We start from the raw sequence: 19,484 nt of genomic DNA, 5'->3' as shown, positions 1-19,484 counted from the left end.
GGCTAGGGCCACACATATCGGCCAAGCGGGTCCCGTGTGGCCGGAAGGAGCCTGCACCCACACATATGCAGCATTCCCGCCACCACCGGATCCAACCGCAGCATGCTGCGAATGAGCCAGATGGCAGGACGACAGGATTTTAAGGTGAACGCATACATTTCTATGTATGTGTTCATTTCTATGTTTGTGTTCACACTGTGCATTGAAATCCTGTTGCTCTGGTCGGATCCTGTTCTAGGGCATCCTGCAGAACAGGATCTGTGTAAACGCAAAACCCTCCTTCCGGCCATGCGGTTCCCGCTGGCCGCTATGTGTGGCCCTAGCCTTAGTGTGTATGGTAAAGGGAGGGGGGATAGGGACCTGAGCACTGGTTCAGTAACAGTGTAGAAGGGGGGGGGGGGGAAAGTGTAGTGGGTAACTCCAAATAAGGCTAAATATATCCTAATCAAGGAATAATAGTTCTGCTACAAGGAGGTGCTCCCCTGGGAGTAATGCTTGAGTATAGGTAGTAATAGAGGAAAGAATACTTTTCTTTCCTCCATTGCTAACTATTCATACTGTAGAGGAGGTCTTTAAAAGTCTTAAATGTATTTATTTTGAATTGTTTTGTCCAGACATGTGATTTGTTATTCAGAATAAAATTTGTCCAAAGTGACTTAAAATAAACTATTGACAGTTGCTTGTTCTTTCAGAATATTTTAAGTGGGTTCTGAAACTGGGTTCCATAGACCAGGTTTAGAAAGAACTGATACAATTCTACCAATTTTGTAGAAGTGATTAGATATTTAATAATTTGGGAAATGACCGTATTGGCAATATACATTAATACTAAGCACATACTATTTTCCCAGTAATAAACTAGAACAGCCGTAGATAGATTTCTGATCATCAGATTAGTATACAAACCAACAATTTCAACATATAGAATAAACTACAGTGCCCTAATAGGACGCATTATTACAGATATATAGATTGATATACACATTTACTAGTGTTGCATATAAGAAACACATACCCAATTTTACCAACGTAAATATGGTGATTGTGTGTGTGTGTATATATAATATACTGTGTGTGTATATGTATGTATGTATGTGTATATGTGTGTGTGTATATATATATATATATATATATATATATATATATATATATATATATATATATATATATATATAATCATCAGATAGCACTCAAGATTCAGAGAAAATATACAATAGCAAGTAAATATGATCCAAGGTTTCAGTGTATAGTTCACATTGTCCTTAGGAATACAAAGTAACCTGTCTAGAGAAGCTTTATACCCCCGCTAACTTACCTCATATGATTCTGGCATCCGGATATTACTTCTACATTTAATATAGCTGGTAGTAAAGTTGGATAGAGTACATACATAAGCATTGTCAATTTTGCTTACTCCAAAAACAAGAGTGGAAGAAATGTGTGGCATTAACATGGAATTGTTGACTCTGAGTAATTAGTTTGCAAATAATGTTGGATCACCAGGTATTATTATTATTATTATTATTATTATTATTATTATTATTTTCTCTAACGTCCTAAGTGGATGCTGGGGACTCCGTCAGGACCATGGGGTTTAGCGGCTCCGCAGGAGACAGGGCACAATAATAAAAGCTTTAGGATCAGGTGGTGTGCACTGGCTCCTCCCCCCATGACCCTCCTCCAAGCCTCAGTTAGATTTTTGTGCCCGGCCGAGAAGGGTGCAATCTAGGTGGCTCTCCTGAGCTGCTTAGAATAAAAGTTTAAGTTAGGTTTTTTATTTTCGGTGAGTCCTGCTGGCAACAGGCTCACTGCTACGAGGGACTTAGGGGAGAGAAGTAAACTCACCTGCGTGCAGGATGGATTTGCTTCTTAGGCTACTGGACACCATTAGCTCCAGAGGGAGTCGGAACACAGGTCTCACCCTGGGGTTCGTCCCGGAGCCGTGCCGCCGACCCCCCTTGCAGATGCCGAAGTTGAAGAGGTCCAGAGGTCCAGAAACAGGCGGCAGAAGACTTTCAGTCTTCATAAGGTAGCGCACAGCACTGCAGCTGTGCGCCATTGTTGTCAGCACACTTCATACCAGCGGTCACTGAGGGTGCAGGGCGCTGGGGGGGGCGCCCTGGGCAGCAATGTATTATACCTTTTTTATGGCTAAAATAGATCACATATAGCCCTTGAGGCTATATGGATGTATTTAACCCCTGCCAGATCTCACAAACTCCGGGAGAAGAGCCCGCCGTTTTAGGGGGCGGGGCCTATTCTCCTCAGCACACGGCGCCATTTTCCTGCTCAGCTCTGCTGTGAGGAAGGCTCCCAGGCTCTCCCCTGCACTGCACTACAGAAACAGGGTTAAAACAGAGAGGGGGGGCACTTATTTGGCGATATGATTACATATGTAAAAATGCTATAAGGGAAAACACTTGTATAAGGGGTTGTCCCTGTATAATTATAGCGTTTTTGGTGTGTGCTGGCAAACTCTCCCTCTGTCTCCCCAAAGGGCTAGTGGGGTCCTGTCCTCTAGCAGAGCATTCCCTGTGTGTGTGCTGTGTGTCGGTACGTGTGTGTCGACATGTAGGAGGACGATGTGGTGAGGAGGCGGAGCAAATTGCCTGTATTGGTGATGTCACTCTCTAGGGAGTCGACACCGGAATGGATGGCTTATTTAGGAATTACGTGATAATGTCAACACGATGCAAGGTCGGTTGACGACATGAGACGGCCGGCAAACAAATTAGTACCTGTCCAGGCGTCTCAGACACCGTCAGGGGCTTGTAAAAACGCCCATTTACCTCGGTTGGTCGACACAGACACGGACACTGACTTCAGTGTCGACGGTGAAGAAACAAACGTATTTTCCTTTAGGGCCACACGTTACATGTTAAGGGCAATGAAGGAGGGGTTACATATTTCTGATACTACAAGTACCACAAATAAGGGTATTATGTAGGGTGGGAATAATCTACTTGTAGTTTTTCCTGAATCAGATAAATTAAAGTGTGTGATGATACGTGGGTTTCCTCCGATAGAAAATTATTGGAGGTATACCCTTTCCCGCCAGAAGTGAGGGCGAGTTGGGAAACGCACCTTAGGGTGGATAAGGCGCTCACACGCTTATAAAAACAAGTGGCGTTACCGTCTCCAGATACGGCCGCCCTCAAGGAGCCAGCTGATAGGAAGCTGAAAAATATCCTAAAAAGTATATACACACAGACTGGTGTTATACTACGACCAGCAATCGCCTCAGCCTGGATGTGCAGCGCTGGGGGGGCTTGGTCGGATTTCCTGACTGAAAATATTGATACCCTTGACAGGAACAATATTTTATTGACTATAGAGCATTTTAAGGATGCATTTCTATATATGCGAGATGCGCAGAGGGATATTTGCATTCTGGCATCAAGAGTAGATGTGATGTCCATATCTGCCAGACGATGTTTATAGACACGACAGTGGTCAGGTGATGCAGATTCCAGACGGCACATGGAAGTATTGCCGTATAAAGGGGCGGTCCATCGGACCTGGTGGCCATGGCAACAGCTGGAAAATCCCCTTTTGTTACCCCAAGTCACATCTCAGCAGAAAAGGACACAGTCTTTTCAGTCTCAGTCCTTTCGTACCCATAAAGGCAGGCGGGCAAAAGGCCAGTCATATCTGCCCAGGGTTAGAGGAAAGGGAAGAAGACTGCAGCAGGCAGCCCATTCCCAGGAACAGAAGTCCTCCACAGCTTCTGCCAAGTCCGCAGCATGACGCTGGGGCCATACAAGCGGACTCAGGTGCGTTGGGGGGTCATCTCAAGAGTTTCAGCACGCAGTGGGCTCACTCGCAAGTGGACTCCTGGATCCTACACGTAGTATCCCAGGTGTACATTGGAAATTCGAGACGTCTTCCCCTCACAAGTTCCTGAAGTCTGCTTTACCAACGTCTCCCTCCGACAGGGAGGCAGTATTGGAAAAAAAAATTCACAGGCTGTATTCCCAGCAGGTGATAATCAAAGTACCCCTCCTACAACAAGGGAAGGGGTATTATTCCACACTATATTGTGGTACTGAAGCCAAACGGCTCGGTGAGATCTAAAAGATTTGAACAATTACATACAAGGGTTCAAATCAAGATGGAGTCACTCAGAGCAGTGATAGCGAACCAGGACGATATGGTGTCACTGGATATCAGGGACGCTTACCTACATGTCCAAATTTTGCCCTTCTCACCAAGGGTATCTCAGGTTCGTGGTACAGAACTGTCACTATCAGTTCAGACGCTGCCGTTTGGATTGTCCACGGCACCCCGGGTCTTTACCATGGTAATGGCCGAAATGATGATTCTTCCTAAAAGAAATATGGACGCTTTCCTGATAAGGGCAAGGTCCAGAGAACAGTTGGCGGTCGGAGTAGCACTATCTCAAGTAGTTCTACGACAGCACGAGTGGATTCTAAATATTCCAAAATCGCAGCTTTTTCCGACGACACGTCTAATGTTCCTAGGAATGATTCTGGACACAGTCCAGAAAAGGATGTTTTCTCCCGGAGAAGAAGGCCAGGGAGTTATCCGAGCTAGTCAGGAACCTCCTAAAACCAGGAAAAGTATCAGTGCATCATTGCACAAGGGTCCTGTGAAAAATGGTGGTTTCTTACAAAGCGATCCCATTCGGTAGATTTCACGCAAGAACCTTTCAGTGGAATCTGCTGGGAAAATGGTCCGGATCGCATCTTCAGATGCATCAGCGGATAACCCTGTCTCCAAGGACAAGGGTGTTTTCTTCTGCGGTGGCTGCAGAGTGCTCATCTATGAAAGGGCCGCAGATTCGACATTCAGGACTGGGTCCTGGTGACCACGGATGCCAGCCTGAGTGGCTGGGGAGCAGTCACACAAGGAAAAAATTTCCAGGGAGTGTGATCAAGTCTGGAGACTTCTCTCCACATAAATATACTGGAGCTAAGGGCAATTTACAAGGCTCTAAGCTTAGCAAGACCTCTGCTTCAAGGTCAGCCGGTATTGATCCAGTGGGACAACATCACGGCAGTCGCCCACGTAAACAGACAGGGCGGCACATGAAGCAGGAGGGAAATGGCAGAAACTGCAAGGATTCTTCGCTGGGCGAAAAATCATGTGATAACACTCTCAGCAGTGTTAATTCCGGGAGTGGAAGACTGGGAAGCAGACTTCCTCAGCAGGCATAACCTCCACCCGGGAGAGTGGGGACTTCAGCGGGAAGTCTTCCACATGATTGTAAACCGTTGGGAAAAACCAAAGGTGGACATGATGGCGTACCGCCTGAACAAAAAACTAGACAGATATTGCGCCAGGTCAAGGGACCCTCAGGCAATAGCGGTAGACGCTCTGGTAACACTGTGGGTGTACCAGTCAGGGTATGTGTTCCCTCCTATGCATCTCATACCAAAAGTACTGAGAATCATAAGGAGATGAGTAAGAACGATACTCGTGGTTCCGGATGGGTCAAGAAGGACTTGGTACCCGGAACTTCAAGAGATGCTCACGGAAGAACCGTGGCCTCTACCTTTAAGAGAGGACCTGCTCCAGCAGGGGCCTTGTCTGTTCCAAGACTTACCGCGGCTGCGTTTGACGGCATGTCAGTTGAACGCCGGATCCTGAAAGGGCATTCCAGATGAAGTCATCCCTACCCTGGTCGAAGCCAGAAAGGATGTAACCGCAAAACATTTTCACCGCATTTGGCGAAAATATATTGCGTGGTGTGAGGCCAAGAAGGTCCCTACAGAGGAATTCCAACTGGGTCGTTTCCTACATTTCCTGAAAACAGGACCGTCTATGGGCCTAAAATTAGGGTCCATTAAGGTTCAAATTTCGACCCTGTCGAATTTCTTCCAGAAAGAACTGGCTTCAGTGCCTGAAGTTCAGACGTTTGTAAAAGGGGTACTGCATATACAGCCTCCTTTTGTGCCCCCAGTGGCACCTTGGGATCTCAATGTTGTTTTGAGTTTCCTAAAGTCACATTGGTTTGATCCACTCACCACTGTGGAATTAAAATATTTCACATGGAAGGTGAAGATTCTATTAGCCCTGGCTTCAGCCAGGCGTGTGTCAGAATGGGCGGCTTTATCATATAAAAGCCCTTACTTAATTTTTCATTCTGACAGGGCAGAATTGAGGACTCGTCCTCAATTTCTCCTTAAGGTGTTTTCTGTTTTTCACATGAACCAACCTATTGTGGTACCTGCGGCTACTAGGGACTTGGAGGACTCCAAGTTACTTGACGTTGTCAGGGCCCTGAAAATATATGTTCCAGGACGACTGGAGTCAGAAAATCTGACTCGCTGTTTAGCCTGTATGCACCCAACAAGATGGGTTTTCCTGCTTCTAAGCAGACGATTGCTCGCTGGATTTGTAGTACAATTCAGCTTGCACATTCTGTGGCAGGCTTGCCACAGCCAAAATCAGTAAAAGCCCATTCCACAAGAAAGTGGGCTCATCTTGGGCGGCTGCCCGAAGGGTCTCGGCTTTACAACTTTGCCGAGCTGCTACTTGGTCAGGGGCACACCCTGACTGAGGAGGACCTGGAGTTCTCTCATTCGGTGCTGCAGAGTCATCCGCACTCTCCCGCCCGTTTGGGAGCTTTGGTATAATCCCCATGGTCCTGACGGAGTCCCCAGCATCCACTTAGGACGTTAGAGAAAATAAGAATTTACTTACCGATAATTCTATTTCTCGTAGTCCGTAGTGGATGCTGGGCGCCCATCCCAAGTGCGGATTGTCTGCAATACTTGTACATAGTTATTGTTACAAAAATCGGGTTATTCTTGTTGTGAGCCATCTTTTCAGAGGCTCCTTCGTTGTTATCATACTGTTAACTGGGTTCAGATCACAGGTTGTACGGTGTGGCTGGTATGAGTCTTACCCGGGATTCAATATCCTTCCTTATTATGCACGCTCGTCCGGGCACAGTATCCTAACTGAGGCTTGGAGGAGGGTCATGGGGGGAGGAGCCAGTGCACACCACCTGATCCTAAAGCTTTTATTATTGTGCCCTGTCTCCTGCGGAGCCGCTAAACCCCATGGTCCTGACGGAGTCCCCAGCATCCACTACGGACTACGAGAAATAGAATTATCGGTAAGTAAATTCTTATTATTTGGTTCTATCACAAAATATATTCTTCACATCTTAGGTTCCTAAACAAGAAAGCGCTACAAAGAGAAACACACTGAGTAAAAATGAATAAAACATATTCAGAACCAAACTAAGCAAAAACTGAGCAAAAAAGTTGCTTTGAAAGTTTAATTATCGTAATAATCAGATGAAGAAGAGGAAACAAGCAGCTTTCTTTGTTTCCCAAATAAAATCTGAAACATTGTATGTCATTCTAAATTCTACAAATAATAAATGTCCAATTATCCCTTTTGAAATGATTTAAAAAATATATACATTTTTGTGGATTAACATCACTTTGTACTGAATCCTAGGTTACTAAAAATGGAATCCATATATACTGTACATGCCAAAGGATTAAGTAACCTCACATAGTAGAGGTGTTTTGCTTAAACACTTGGCTCTACGATTACTTGTGGTAGTTTCATGCTTCTGTTTTTATCTTGTGCTTTATGTCCAAAGATTGTCTCTATATATTTGAGAATCTTATGTTTCCATTAAGTTATTAACACCAGTTTAAATCTATAACTTGTTATAAGTGTTTTGTTTTTTTATTTTAATTGTATCTTTCTCTTGTTTGTTACAAATCCATCATACCCTCCAACTGTACCTTTTTGGCCGGTACAGTACTGTGGTTTTTTTTTTTTTTCTTCTTTTTTTATGGTCTGTACCGGCCAAAAAGGGATTTGTAACGGGTCTTGGCATCTCCCAATCCTATTCATTCCTATGGGAGCGTCGCAGGGCCATGTCCCCTTTCCGAATTTGTACTGGTTTGCGGCACAGCAGTGTTGGATGGTATTACAGTACAATGTGTCTGCTACCTTATCTTTCTCTTTCTGCAGTACGACAGAATAACTGGCCCCCACTTCCTCCCAAGTGTCCTATCAAACCCTGCTTCTACCAGGACTTCTCTGCAGACATCCCAGCTGATTTCCAGCGCACGTGTAAAATGCTCTACTACCTCTGGATGTGTAGGTATCAACCATTTCCTGAGGTTTGTATGGCGAGGACAGAATGGTAATACAGATGCGTATTCATACAGTTTGCCTCAATGCGAGGTGACTGGTGTGAGTGAGCCGCCAGGTCCTGTACAGCTTTGCTAACATTGGGTGACTTGTTCTGCCAAAAATGTGTCTTGGTAGCAATGCAATGCAAACTAGGATGCACGAGGAGACTGTGCTCTTAAGTGATATGACACTTGTATATTGTATGTGACTGATTCTGTGTACGGGGCAGAATAGAACTTTTATTGGGAAAAAGCTGCGGCTGCTACATTGTAGCACTTAGTGTACAGATTCAGAGACTCAGTTGCACACAGATTCACAAGTGTCATATATCACATATCGCTTTAATCAGCACAGTCTCCTCCTAGCTGGATTGCATTGCGACTAAGATGCATTTTCGGCAAAAAAAAAGATGCCCAACAGTAGAAGATTCTCATGCGACCTGGCATGCCGAGAGGGGCTGTTTGGCGTGACTGCAGCAAAGATGTATGAGGACACATCTGTATGTTTATGGCTATATAGCTACTGTATGTGCATCAAGGAAGATCTGTGTGCTGCTCACTTTGGGGAAATATAGGGGGTAATTCCAAGTTGATCGCAGCAGGAATTTTGTTAGCAATTGGGCAAAACTATGTGCACTGCAGGGGAGGCAGATTTAACATGTGCAGAGAGAGTTAGATTTGGGTGTGGTGAGTTCAATCTGCAATCTAAATTGCAGTGTAAAAATAAAGCAGCCAGTATTTACCCTGCACAGATACAAAATAACCCACCCAAATCTTACTCTCTCTGCACATGTTATATCTGCCCCCCCTGCAGTGCACATGGTTTTGCCCAACTGCTAAAAAATTTCCTGCTGCGATCAACTTGGAATTACCCCCATAATAAGCTGCATTGTGCAGGCATTGGTGAGATCCCGGGGAGTCTGCCCAATGTTTTAAAGTGGTAATCATTTCAAAGGCAAAACTAGGTTGGTTTCGCCTTTTAAATGATTGGCACTACATTAGGCAGCGCCGCCGGAATCTTGCTGATGCCTGCAAGTCGTAGGCTGTTACGTATACCCCTGTATCTGACTCAATAAAAATGAATCACATCTTCCTAAAAGTGGAGAAGTTGCCTGTAGTGCCCTAACAGCTTCTAGCTAGCATTTACCAAGAACATTATATGAAATTATAGGTAAAAGCTGATTGGTTACGATGGGCACCAAAAGCTGATTGGTTACGATGGGCACCTTCTCCTCTCTTTAGAAGGTTTGATACAGCTCATCCTAAAGTCTCCATTTAAACAATGAGACATAACCCCTTTAGTACTTGCTAAAAGAAATGTGTCCTCTGTTCACTTTGTAACACCTAGCAGTATGCTTAGTTTGCAGCTGTCTGTCACTGTACCACTTGCGCTACCCATAGATGGCATTAGTGGTACAGTCATCATTGGTGGCAATGTGGATACAGGAAAAGCCTTTTTGGCTTCCACAAAGCTGAATCCCAGCCAAGTGGTTATGCAGTGTGCAAGTGCAGGCAGCCCTCACACATTACACAGCAGCTTGTCGCAGGCCGCCAGCAAACAGAGGATGGGGAATAGCGCAGGACCTCACTGGAAAAGTAAGTTATAGAAGTATTGATGGCATATTCTTTAGTGTTAACCCCACTAATGAGCATAGTTGATAAATGTATCCCTTAGTGTTATAGGGTTCCTTTGCAATATTGGATTTAGAACCTTAAAATTCATAAAGTGCTCCTTCCCGTGATTGTCATGTTGTGGAGTGGCTATTAAACTCTGCCCTGACAGTCCTCTACATATCTTACATACAATTTTAGTACAGTGTTCTAATCACATCTCAAAGAGGTAATGAACAGATAGTGCAGTCTTCTGAGCTGCTGAGTTATCACTGGCTCTGTCCCCCTGTACTGTACATTGCATTTCTGTGTCTGCTCACATTAACATGGCAGTATTCTATAGAGGAATGGTGGACTTAGACAAATATAAGTATTCTTTTTATGTAATATATATTCTTTAGCTCAATAATATGCAAACATGTTAATATTAAATTTAAATAAACCAATATTCATGAGAATACAGCATCGGTCAAATCACTATGAACAGTGATGTCATTTCTTTTAGTGAGAGAATCAAAAAATTGCTGTTCCTAAAGATTGTAGATAACTTGCATTTATAACAATACGTGAGAAGCTTAACCCCTAAAAATGCAGAATATGTACTAGAAATAAATTGTGTGCATCAATTAACACTGTTTTACTTTCTCCTGTTTCTCCAGTACACTCATTCACTCTGCTACTTAATCTTCTGGCCTGCTTGGCGTATTTCACCCAAACCTCTGATGGTGGTGTGGATTTTGGCCTATCCATCTTGTGGTTTATTATGTTCACACCCTGTGCCTTCATGTGCTGGTACCGGCCGATCTACAAGGCTTTCAGGTGACTTTTGAACTTGCGCAATGCAGTGGGTTATTATGTATGCCTATAGAACTATGGGGTCTATTTACTAAGCCTTGGATGGAGATAAATCTGATGGAGATAAAGTCCCAGCCAATCGGCTCCTAACTGCCATGTCACAGGCTGAGTTGACAGTTAGGATCTCATTGGCTGGTACTTTATCTTCATCCACTTTATCTCCACTCAGTGCTTAGTAAATAGACCCCTATATTTTGTATGTTACTCTTCCTTATTCCATTTCACAATGATTTACCATCACTAAACATATGTTGGTAGTACTAACTAAAATGACAATGGTATAGGAGATTCCTGGAGGAAGTAAGGTGAGCAGCACAAAAGACCACTGGTCAGTTTTAAGGAGTTGTCCCAACTATTCAACCAAATTTCTGGAGACACTTGTGTTCTCAACCCTGTTGGTGTTTACACACAATGATTCTCTGGGAACGGACAAGCCGTAGCAGTGATGGAAGGAGGTATGGCTGGTGTTTCCGTTTTTATGGTTGATCACCTTCAGTAGATAAGTCATGTATTTGGGCATACCTCCTAACATTGAAGATGGGGGAGCCGGGACCTCCTTGTGCGGCAAAGGGGTGTGTGGCCTCGGCAAAAGGTGCGTGACTTCGTAGGATCGCAAGCCATGACTCCCGTTTTGGTGACTGAGGGGGCATGTCCAGTGCTCTGTGAGCTGCTGGCATGCCCCCAGTCCCTCTGTCTCCTGGGAATAGAAGCTGTGGTGGGACTTCGGGACAGTCCCACAAAAAAACAGACTGTCCCACAAAAATCGGGACAGTTGAGAGGTATGAGTAGGGTGTTCTCTACATCCTCATTATGTTTACTTGATATTTTTTGACTCTCTGAACAAAATGTAATAGGCTCTGATTTGCTGGTCCTGTCGAGATCCCGGCAAGATAGACGCTAGATGTAAAGCGGCAATTAGTTATAATGCAAAAACATCCTGGAATTAGTAGTTGTAAAGAAAGCAAATGATACTAAATATATTAGCTGAGGAGTCACTAATTGCCTTTTATCCAGTTTTCTGTTAAACCTGTGTTTCTTGACCCAGTTATGCAATTAGTTCAGATTACATTTCGGAGCATTCGCCCCACTCGTATTCATTTAGGGCCGTTTTCTGCAGTTTTGAAGGCATTTTCGGCAATGCCTTTTCACCTTCTTTTATTAAGTGAAAAGGAATTGGCGAAAATGGCCCGCATATTCGGCAGAAAACAAGTGGATTTGCTGATCCACGTGTTTTCTGTCCATCATATTTTTCGCCTAGGCGAAAATATTGCATAGGGCGAATCTCCATTCGCCCTAAAAATAGCGAAAAAGCTCAGTTTTTTCACCTAGGCAAAAAAACGGAGCTAATTGCATACGCTCCCATGTCTTTTAAAATACATTTTATACAATAGAGGGGTGTGGTATGGAGGGTCGACAGTAACTAGGTCAACATGAGTTTTTTATTTTTGGGGTCGTTTTCTCCATACAGTGACCGGGAACCCCAGTTAGTGCACCTTGTCCCCTCGCATGGCATATTGCGCTCGGCACAGGTTACTATTACCTGTCGTAGTCTGCGTGGATAGTTAAGTACGAAAAAGTTCATAAAAAGAAGAAAATTGTGAAAAACTCATCTCGACCTTTTGACATGTCGACCTAGAAACCCTGTCGACCTAGTTACTGTTGACCAATAGTGGTCGACCTAGTTACTGTCGACGTAGAGACCGGATACCCAATAGAGACCAACTTTAAAACAAAAACAATAATAATTTAGGCAAAACTCACACTAAACTATCCAAGGCTCAAGTTTACTTGCTCTTTATTTGCTTTTCCCCAGGACGGACAGTTCCTTTAACTTCTTTGTGTTCTTCATAATCTTCTTCTGCCAGATCGTCATTTACATCATACAAGCAGTGGGCATCCCTCATTGGGGCGACAGGTGACAACGTTATTCCACTCCTGGAACCAGTGTTATGCTTATTTTTGTTCTGATCTCTCATCACTGTATGCTTTTTGTTTTTATTTCTGTAGTGGCTGGATAATAGCATTAACCATGCCCAAAACCAATATTGCTGTTGCTGTAATCATGATGGTCGTAGCTTCATTCTTCACAGTCTTATCCGTGTTCTCACTTTTCCTGCTGAAGCGGGTGAGTCTTCTGTCACACACACCACCCAGAGACTGCAACCATTCCTTAGATGTTAAATTATGCTAAATATCATGTAGCCTTAATAATTATTAACATTTTCAGCATTAAAGCAAAAAAGGAGATCTGTGCATATTACACTATACTTAAACAGATGAAATATGTTGACGCTCTTAGGGAAGAGGAATTGCTGAACTAATTGGAAAAAATAATAAAAGTTATCAGCCCTAATGTTTCGAAAAGGGCATAGAGTGTGAGCAGCCTGTTGCACTCAGAGAGGTCGGCAGTCACAGAATCTGTAGACCTGATGGAGATTGGGAATTAATATTTCTTACCTACATAGTTTTATAATTATGCAGGTATGGGGATACTTCGTTCTTAAATTTGTTCTCCAGAAAGTAAAATAAATAAATACTTGATGCTGCTTGGTGTGTCATTTAAACATGGACACTGAATAGCAGCTCCTACGGTCACTATGAGGAGCCCCGAAAATAATCTGTTGAGACTGGGCAATACCGGGCAGTGTGGGGAAGAGGCGGCGGATTTAATAAGGGGAAAAAAATGCAGTTTAGTATATTTTGAGAATGGCGCTTCCCAAGTCTGTAAAACGTTCATCCCTCTTATTCCGGGAATCTTTTTGATCAGCACAGTGATTAGCATTACTGATTTACAGCACTGCGGTCACGGGTAGATTCCAACCAGGGCCCTGTCCGAGTAGAATGTGTTTTTCTCTATCGTCCTAAGTGGATGCTGGGGTTCCTGAAAGGACCATGGGGAATAGCGGCTCCGCAGGAGACAGGGCACAAAAGTAAAGCTTTTACAGGTCAGGTGGTGTGTACTGGCTCCTCCCCCTATGACCCTCCTCCAGACTCCAGTTAGATTTTTGTGCCCGGCCGAGAAGGGTGCAATTCTAGGTGGCTCTCATAAAGAGCTGCTTAGAGAGTTTAGCTTAGGTTTTTTATTTTACAGTGATTCCTGCTGGCAACAGGATCACTGCAACGAGGGACAGAGGGGAGAAGAAGTGAACTCACCTGCGTGCAGGATGGATTGGCTTCTTGGCTACTGGACATGAAGCTCCAGAGGGACGATCACAGGTACAGCCTGGATGGTCACCGGAGCCACGCCGCCGGCCCCCTCACAGATGCTGAAGCAAGAAGAGGTCCAGAATCGGCGGCTGAAGACTCCTGCAGTCTTCTTAAGGTAGCGCACAGCACTGCAGCTGTGCGCCATTTTCCTCTCAGCACACTTCACACGGCAGTCACTGAGGGTGCAGGGCGCTGGGGGGGGGGCGCCCTGGGAGGCAAATGAAAACCTTTAAAAAGGCTAAAAATACCTCACATATAGCCCCAGAGGCTATATGGAGATATTTACCCCTGCCTAAATGTACTAAATAGCGGGAGACGAGCCCGCCGAAAAAGGGGCGGGGCCTATCTCCTCAGCACACGGCGCCATTTTCTGTCACAGCTCCGCTGGTCAGGAAGGCTCCCAGGTCTCTCCCCTGCACTGCACTACAGAAACAGGGTATAACAGAGAGGGGGGGCAAAATAAATGGCAATATATTAATATAAAAGCAGCTATAAGGGAGCACTTAATCATAAGGCTATCCCTGTCATATATAGCGCTTTTTGGTGTGTGCTGGCAGACTCTCCCTCTGTCTCCCCAAAGGGCTAGTGGGTCCTGTCTTCGTATAGAGCATTCCCTGTGTGTCTGCTGTGTGTCGGTACGTGTGTGTCGACATGTATGAGGACGTTATTGGTGTGGAGGCGGAGCAATTGCCAAATATGAGGATGTCACCTCCTAGGGGGTCGACACCAGAATGGATGCCTTTATTTGTGGAATTACGGGATAGCGTCAACTCGCTTAAGCAGTCGTTTGCCGACATGAGGCGGCCGGACACTCAATTAGTGCCTGTCCAGGCGCCTCAAACACCGTCAGGGGCTGTAAAACGCCCCTTGCCTCAGTCGGTCGACACAGACCCAGACACAGGCACTGATTCCGGTGGTGAAGGTGACGAATCAACCGTATTTTCCAGTAGGGCCACACGTTATATGATTTTGGCAATAAAGGAGATGTTACATTTAGCTGATACTACAGGTACCACTAAACAGGGTATTATGTGGGGTGTGAAAAAACTACCAGTAGTTTTTACCGAATCAGAAGAATTAAATGACGTGTGTGATGAAGCGTGGGGTGCCCCGATAAAAAACTGCTAATTTCAAAGAAGTTATTGGCTTTATACCCTTTCCCGCCAGAGGTTAGGGAGCGCTGGGAAACACCTCCTAGGGTGGACAAAGCGCTAACACGCTTATCAAAACAAGTGGCGTTACCCTCTCCTGAGACGGCCGCACTTAAAGATCCATCAGATAGGAGGATGGAAAATATCCAAAAAGGTATATACACACATGCAGGTGTTATACTACGACCAGCTATTGCGACTGCCTGGATGTGCAGTGCTGGGGTAGTTTGGTCAGAGTCCCTGATCGAAAATATTGATACCCTGGACAGGGACAATATTTTACTGTCGTTAGAACAAATAAAGGATGCATTTCTTTATATGCGTGATGCACAGAGAGATATCTGCACACTGGCATCACGGGTAAGTGCTATGTCCATTTCGGCCAGAAGAGCTTTATGGACACGACAGTGGACAGGCGATGCGTAGAGGAGTTATTTGGGGTCGGTCTATCGGATTTGGTGGCCACGGCTACGGCCGGGAAATCCACCTTTCTACCTCAAGTCACTCCCCAACAGAAAAAGGCACCGACCTTTCAACCGCAGCCTTTTCGTTCCTTTAAAAATAAGAGAGCAAAGGGCTATTCATATCTGCCACGAGGCAGAGGACGAGGGAAGAGACAGCAACAGGCAGCTCCTTCCCAGGAACAGAAGCCCTCCCCGGCTTCTACAAAAGCCTCAGCATGACGCTGGGGCTTCGCAAGCGGACTCGGGGGCGGTAGGCGGTCGTCTCAAGAATTACAGCGCGCAGTGGGCTCACTCGCAGGTAAATCCCTGGATCCTGCAGATAATATCTCAGGGGTACAGGTTGAAATTAGAGACAGAGCCACCTCGCCGTTTCCTGAAGTCTGCTTTACCAACGTCCCCCTCAGAAAGGGAGACGGTTTTGGAAGCCATTCACAAGCTGTATTCTCAGCAGGTGATAGTCAAGGTACCTCTTCTACAACAAGGGAAGGGGTATTATTCCACTCTTTTTGTGGTACCGAAGCCGGATGGCTCGGTAAGGCCTATTCTAAATCTGAAGTCCTTGAACCTGTACATAAAGAAGTTCAAGTTCAAGATGGAGTCACTCAGAGCAGTGATAGCGAACCTGGAAGAAGGGGACTTTATGGTATCCTTGGACATCAAGGATGCGTATCTCCACGTTCCAATTACCCCTCACACCAGGGGTACCTCAGGTTCGTTGTACAAAACTGTCACTATCAGTTTCAGACGCTGCCGTTTGGTTTGTCCACGGCACCTCGGGTCTTTACAAAGGTAATGGCCGAGATAATATTTCTTCTTCGAAGAAAAGGCGTATTAATTATCCCATACTTGGACGATCTCCTAATAAGGGCAAGGTCCAGAGAACAGCTAGAGATGGGTTTAGCACTATCTCAAGAGGTGCTAAAGCAGCACGGATGGATTCTGAATATTCCAAAATCCCAATTAATGCCGACAACTCGTCTGCTGTTCCTGGGGATGATTCTGGACACAGTTCAGAAAAAGGTTTTTCTTCCCGAAGAAAAAGCCAAGGAGTTATCTGACCTGGTCAGGAACCTCCTAAAACCAGGAAAGGTGTCTGTACATCAATGCACAAGAGTCCTGGGAAAAAATGGTAGCTTCTTACGAAGCAATCCCTTTCGGCAGATTCCATGCAAAGGGATCTGTTGGACAAATGGTCAGGGTCGCATCTTCAGATGCACCTGCGGATAACCCTGTCGCCGAGGACAAGGGTATCCCTTCTGTGGTGGTTGCAGGAGGCTCATCTATTGGAGGGCCGCAGATTCGGCATGCAGGATTGGATCCTGGTGACCACGGATGCCAGCCTGAGAGGCTGGGGAGCAGTCACACAGGGAAGAAATTTCCAGGGAGTGTGGTCGAGCCTGAAAAAGTCTCTTCACATAAGCATTCTGGAACTAAGAGCAATCTACAATGCTCTAAGCCAGGCGGAACCTCTGCTTCAAGGAAGACCGGTGTTGATCCAGTCGGACAACATCACGGCAGTCGCCCATGTAAACAGACAGGGCGGCACAAGAAGCAGGAGGGCAATGGCAGAAGCTGCCAGGATCCTTCGCTGGGCGGAGAATCACGTGATAGCACTGTCAGCAGTATTCATCCCGGGCGTGGACAACTGGGAAACAGACTTCCTCAGCAGACACGACCTTCACCCGGGAGAGTGGGGACTTCATCCAGAAGTTTTCCACATGCTATTAAACCGTTGGGTAAAACCAATGGTGGACATGATGGCGTCTCGCCTCAACAAAACACTGGACAGGTATTGCGCCAGGTCAAGAGATCCGCAGGCAATAGCTGTGGACGCGCTGGTAACACCTTGGGTGTACCAGTCGGTATATGTGTTTCCTCCTCTGCCTCTCATACCAAAGGTATTGAGGATTATACGGCAAAGAGGAGTAAGACTAGTGGCTCCGGATTGGCCAAGAAGGACTTGGTACCCGGAACTTCAAGAGATGGTCACGGACGATCCGTGGCCTCTACTTCTGAGAAGGGACCTGCTTCAGCAGGGTCCTTGTCTTTTTCAAGACTTACCGCGGCTGCGTTTGACGGCATGGCGTTTGAATGCCAGATCCTAAAAGGAAAAGGCATTCCAGAAGAAGTCATTCCTACCTTGATAAAGGCAAGGAAGGAAGTCACCGCGAAGCATTATCGCCGTATTTGGCGAAAATATGTTGCGTGGTGCGAGCAGCGGAGTGCTCCGATGGAGGAATTTCAACTGGGTCGTTTTCCTACATTTCCTGCAATCAGGATTGTCTATGGGTCTCAAATTGGGATCTATTAAGGTTCAAATTTCGGCCCTATCAATATTCTTCCAAAAAGAATTGGCCTCAGTCCCTGAGGTCCAGATTTTTATCAAAGGAGTACTGCATATACAGCCTCCTGTGGTGCCTAAGGTGGCACCGTGGGATCTAAATGTAGTTTTAGATTTCCTCAAATCCAATTGGTTTGAACCACTAAAGAATGTGGATTTGAAATATCTCACATGGAAAGTGACTATGTTACTGGCCCTGGCTTCGGCCGGGAGAGTATCTGAACTGGCGGCTTTGTTTTATAAAAGCCCTTATTTAATTTTCCATTCGACATAGGGCAGAGCTGCGGACGCGTCCGCATTTTCTCCCTAAGGTGGTATCAGCGTTTCACCTGAACCAGCCTATTGTAGTGCCTGCGGCTACAGACGACTTGAAGGACTCCAAGTTGTTGGACGTTGTCAGAGCCTTAAAAATATACATTTAAAGGACGGCTGGAGTCAGAAAATCTGACTCGCTGTTTATACTGTATGCACCCAACAAGTTGGGTGCACCTGCTTCTAAGCAGTCGATTGCTCGTTGGATTTGTAACAAAATTCAACTTGTACATTCTGTGGCAGGCCTGCCACAGCCTAAATCTGTTAAGGCCCATTCCGCAAGGAAGGTGGGCTCATCTTGGGCGGCTGCCCGAGGGGTCTCGGCATTACAACTCTGCCGAGCAGCTACGTGGTCAGGGGAGAACACGTTTGTAAATTTTTACAAATTTGATACCCTGGCAAAGGAGGACCTGGAGTTCTCTCATTCGGTGCTGCAGAGTCATCCGCACTCTCCCGCCCGTTTGGGAGCTTTGGTATAATCCCCATGGTCCTTTCAGGAACCCCAGCATCCACTTAGGACGATAGAGAAAATAAGAATTTACTTACCGATAATTCTATTTCTCGGAGTCCGTAGTGGATGCTGGGCGCCCATCCCAAGTGCGGATTATCTGCAATACTTGTACATAGTTATTGTTAACTAATTCGGGTTATTGTTTAGGAAGCCATCTTTCAGAGGCTCCTCTGTTATCATACTGTTAACTGGGTTTAGATCACAAGTTGTACGGTGTGATTGGTGTGGCTGGTATGAGTCTTACCCGGGATTCAAAATCCTCCCTTATTGTGTACGCTCGTCCGGGCACAGTACCTAACTGGAGTCTGGAGGAGGGTCATAGGGGGAGGAGCCAGTACACACCACCTGACCTGTAAAAGCTTTACTTTTGTGCCCTGTCTCCTGCGGAGCCGCTATTCCCCATGGTCCTTTCAGGAACCCCAGCATCCACTACGGACTCCGAGAAATAGAATTATCGGTAAGTAAATTCTTATTTTCTTCCTGTGTTTCCATGTTTTCCTCCCACACTCCAAAACATAGTGGTAGGGTAATTGGCTTTTAGCTACATGTGGTAGGGAATACAGTACCCTATTAAGGTCCAGTAGCAGAATCTGCTACTGCTTGTGTCCAAGTCCCGCCCAGCGCTGCGATCGCAATCTAATTGTGATCGCATCGCTGACCAGGGAATAGCAGATGCCCCCCTGTGTGCTGTGTATGCAGCTGCACCACTTCCATTTTCTTTATCGGAGTGGCTGCTTGTGACATCTTGCATCCACATGGAAAACGGTCCGAACACACCTGCGTTGGCCGGACCACTCCCCCGCAACGGTCCATCGTCACCCACCCCACTGCTCCTGCTTTCAATCAAGGTGCGATTGTATACCTCTGGGATGCAATCGTACTTTGCTAGTTCACACATGCGCTGTG

The 19,484-nt window shown here is 45.6% G+C and overlaps 1 protein-coding gene across 1 annotated transcript in view; it reads left to right on the top strand.

Annotated features, from left to right (window-relative positions):
- The window catches only part of SCAMP2 (secretory carrier membrane protein 2), a 61,202-nt gene that overhangs the window by 39,028 nt on the left and 2,690 nt on the right, over nt 1-19,484 (top strand). The window contains exons 5-8 of the mRNA XM_063926383.1: nt 7,963-8,091; nt 10,397-10,556; nt 12,406-12,507; nt 12,600-12,717. Coding sequence (XP_063782453.1) covers nt 7,963-8,091; nt 10,397-10,556; nt 12,406-12,507; nt 12,600-12,717 — 509 coding nt within the window. The remainder of the gene's footprint in view (nt 1-7,962; nt 8,092-10,396; nt 10,557-12,405; nt 12,508-12,599; nt 12,718-19,484) is intronic.

Source organism: Pseudophryne corroboree, chromosome 6 (assembly GCF_028390025.1).
Source record: "Pseudophryne corroboree isolate aPseCor3 chromosome 6, aPseCor3.hap2, whole genome shotgun sequence".
NCBI lineage: Eukaryota > Metazoa > Chordata > Amphibia > Anura > Myobatrachidae > Pseudophryne > Pseudophryne corroboree.
Note: the sequence above shows the minus strand (reverse complement) of the source record. Positions and strands in the feature narration are given on the sequence as shown.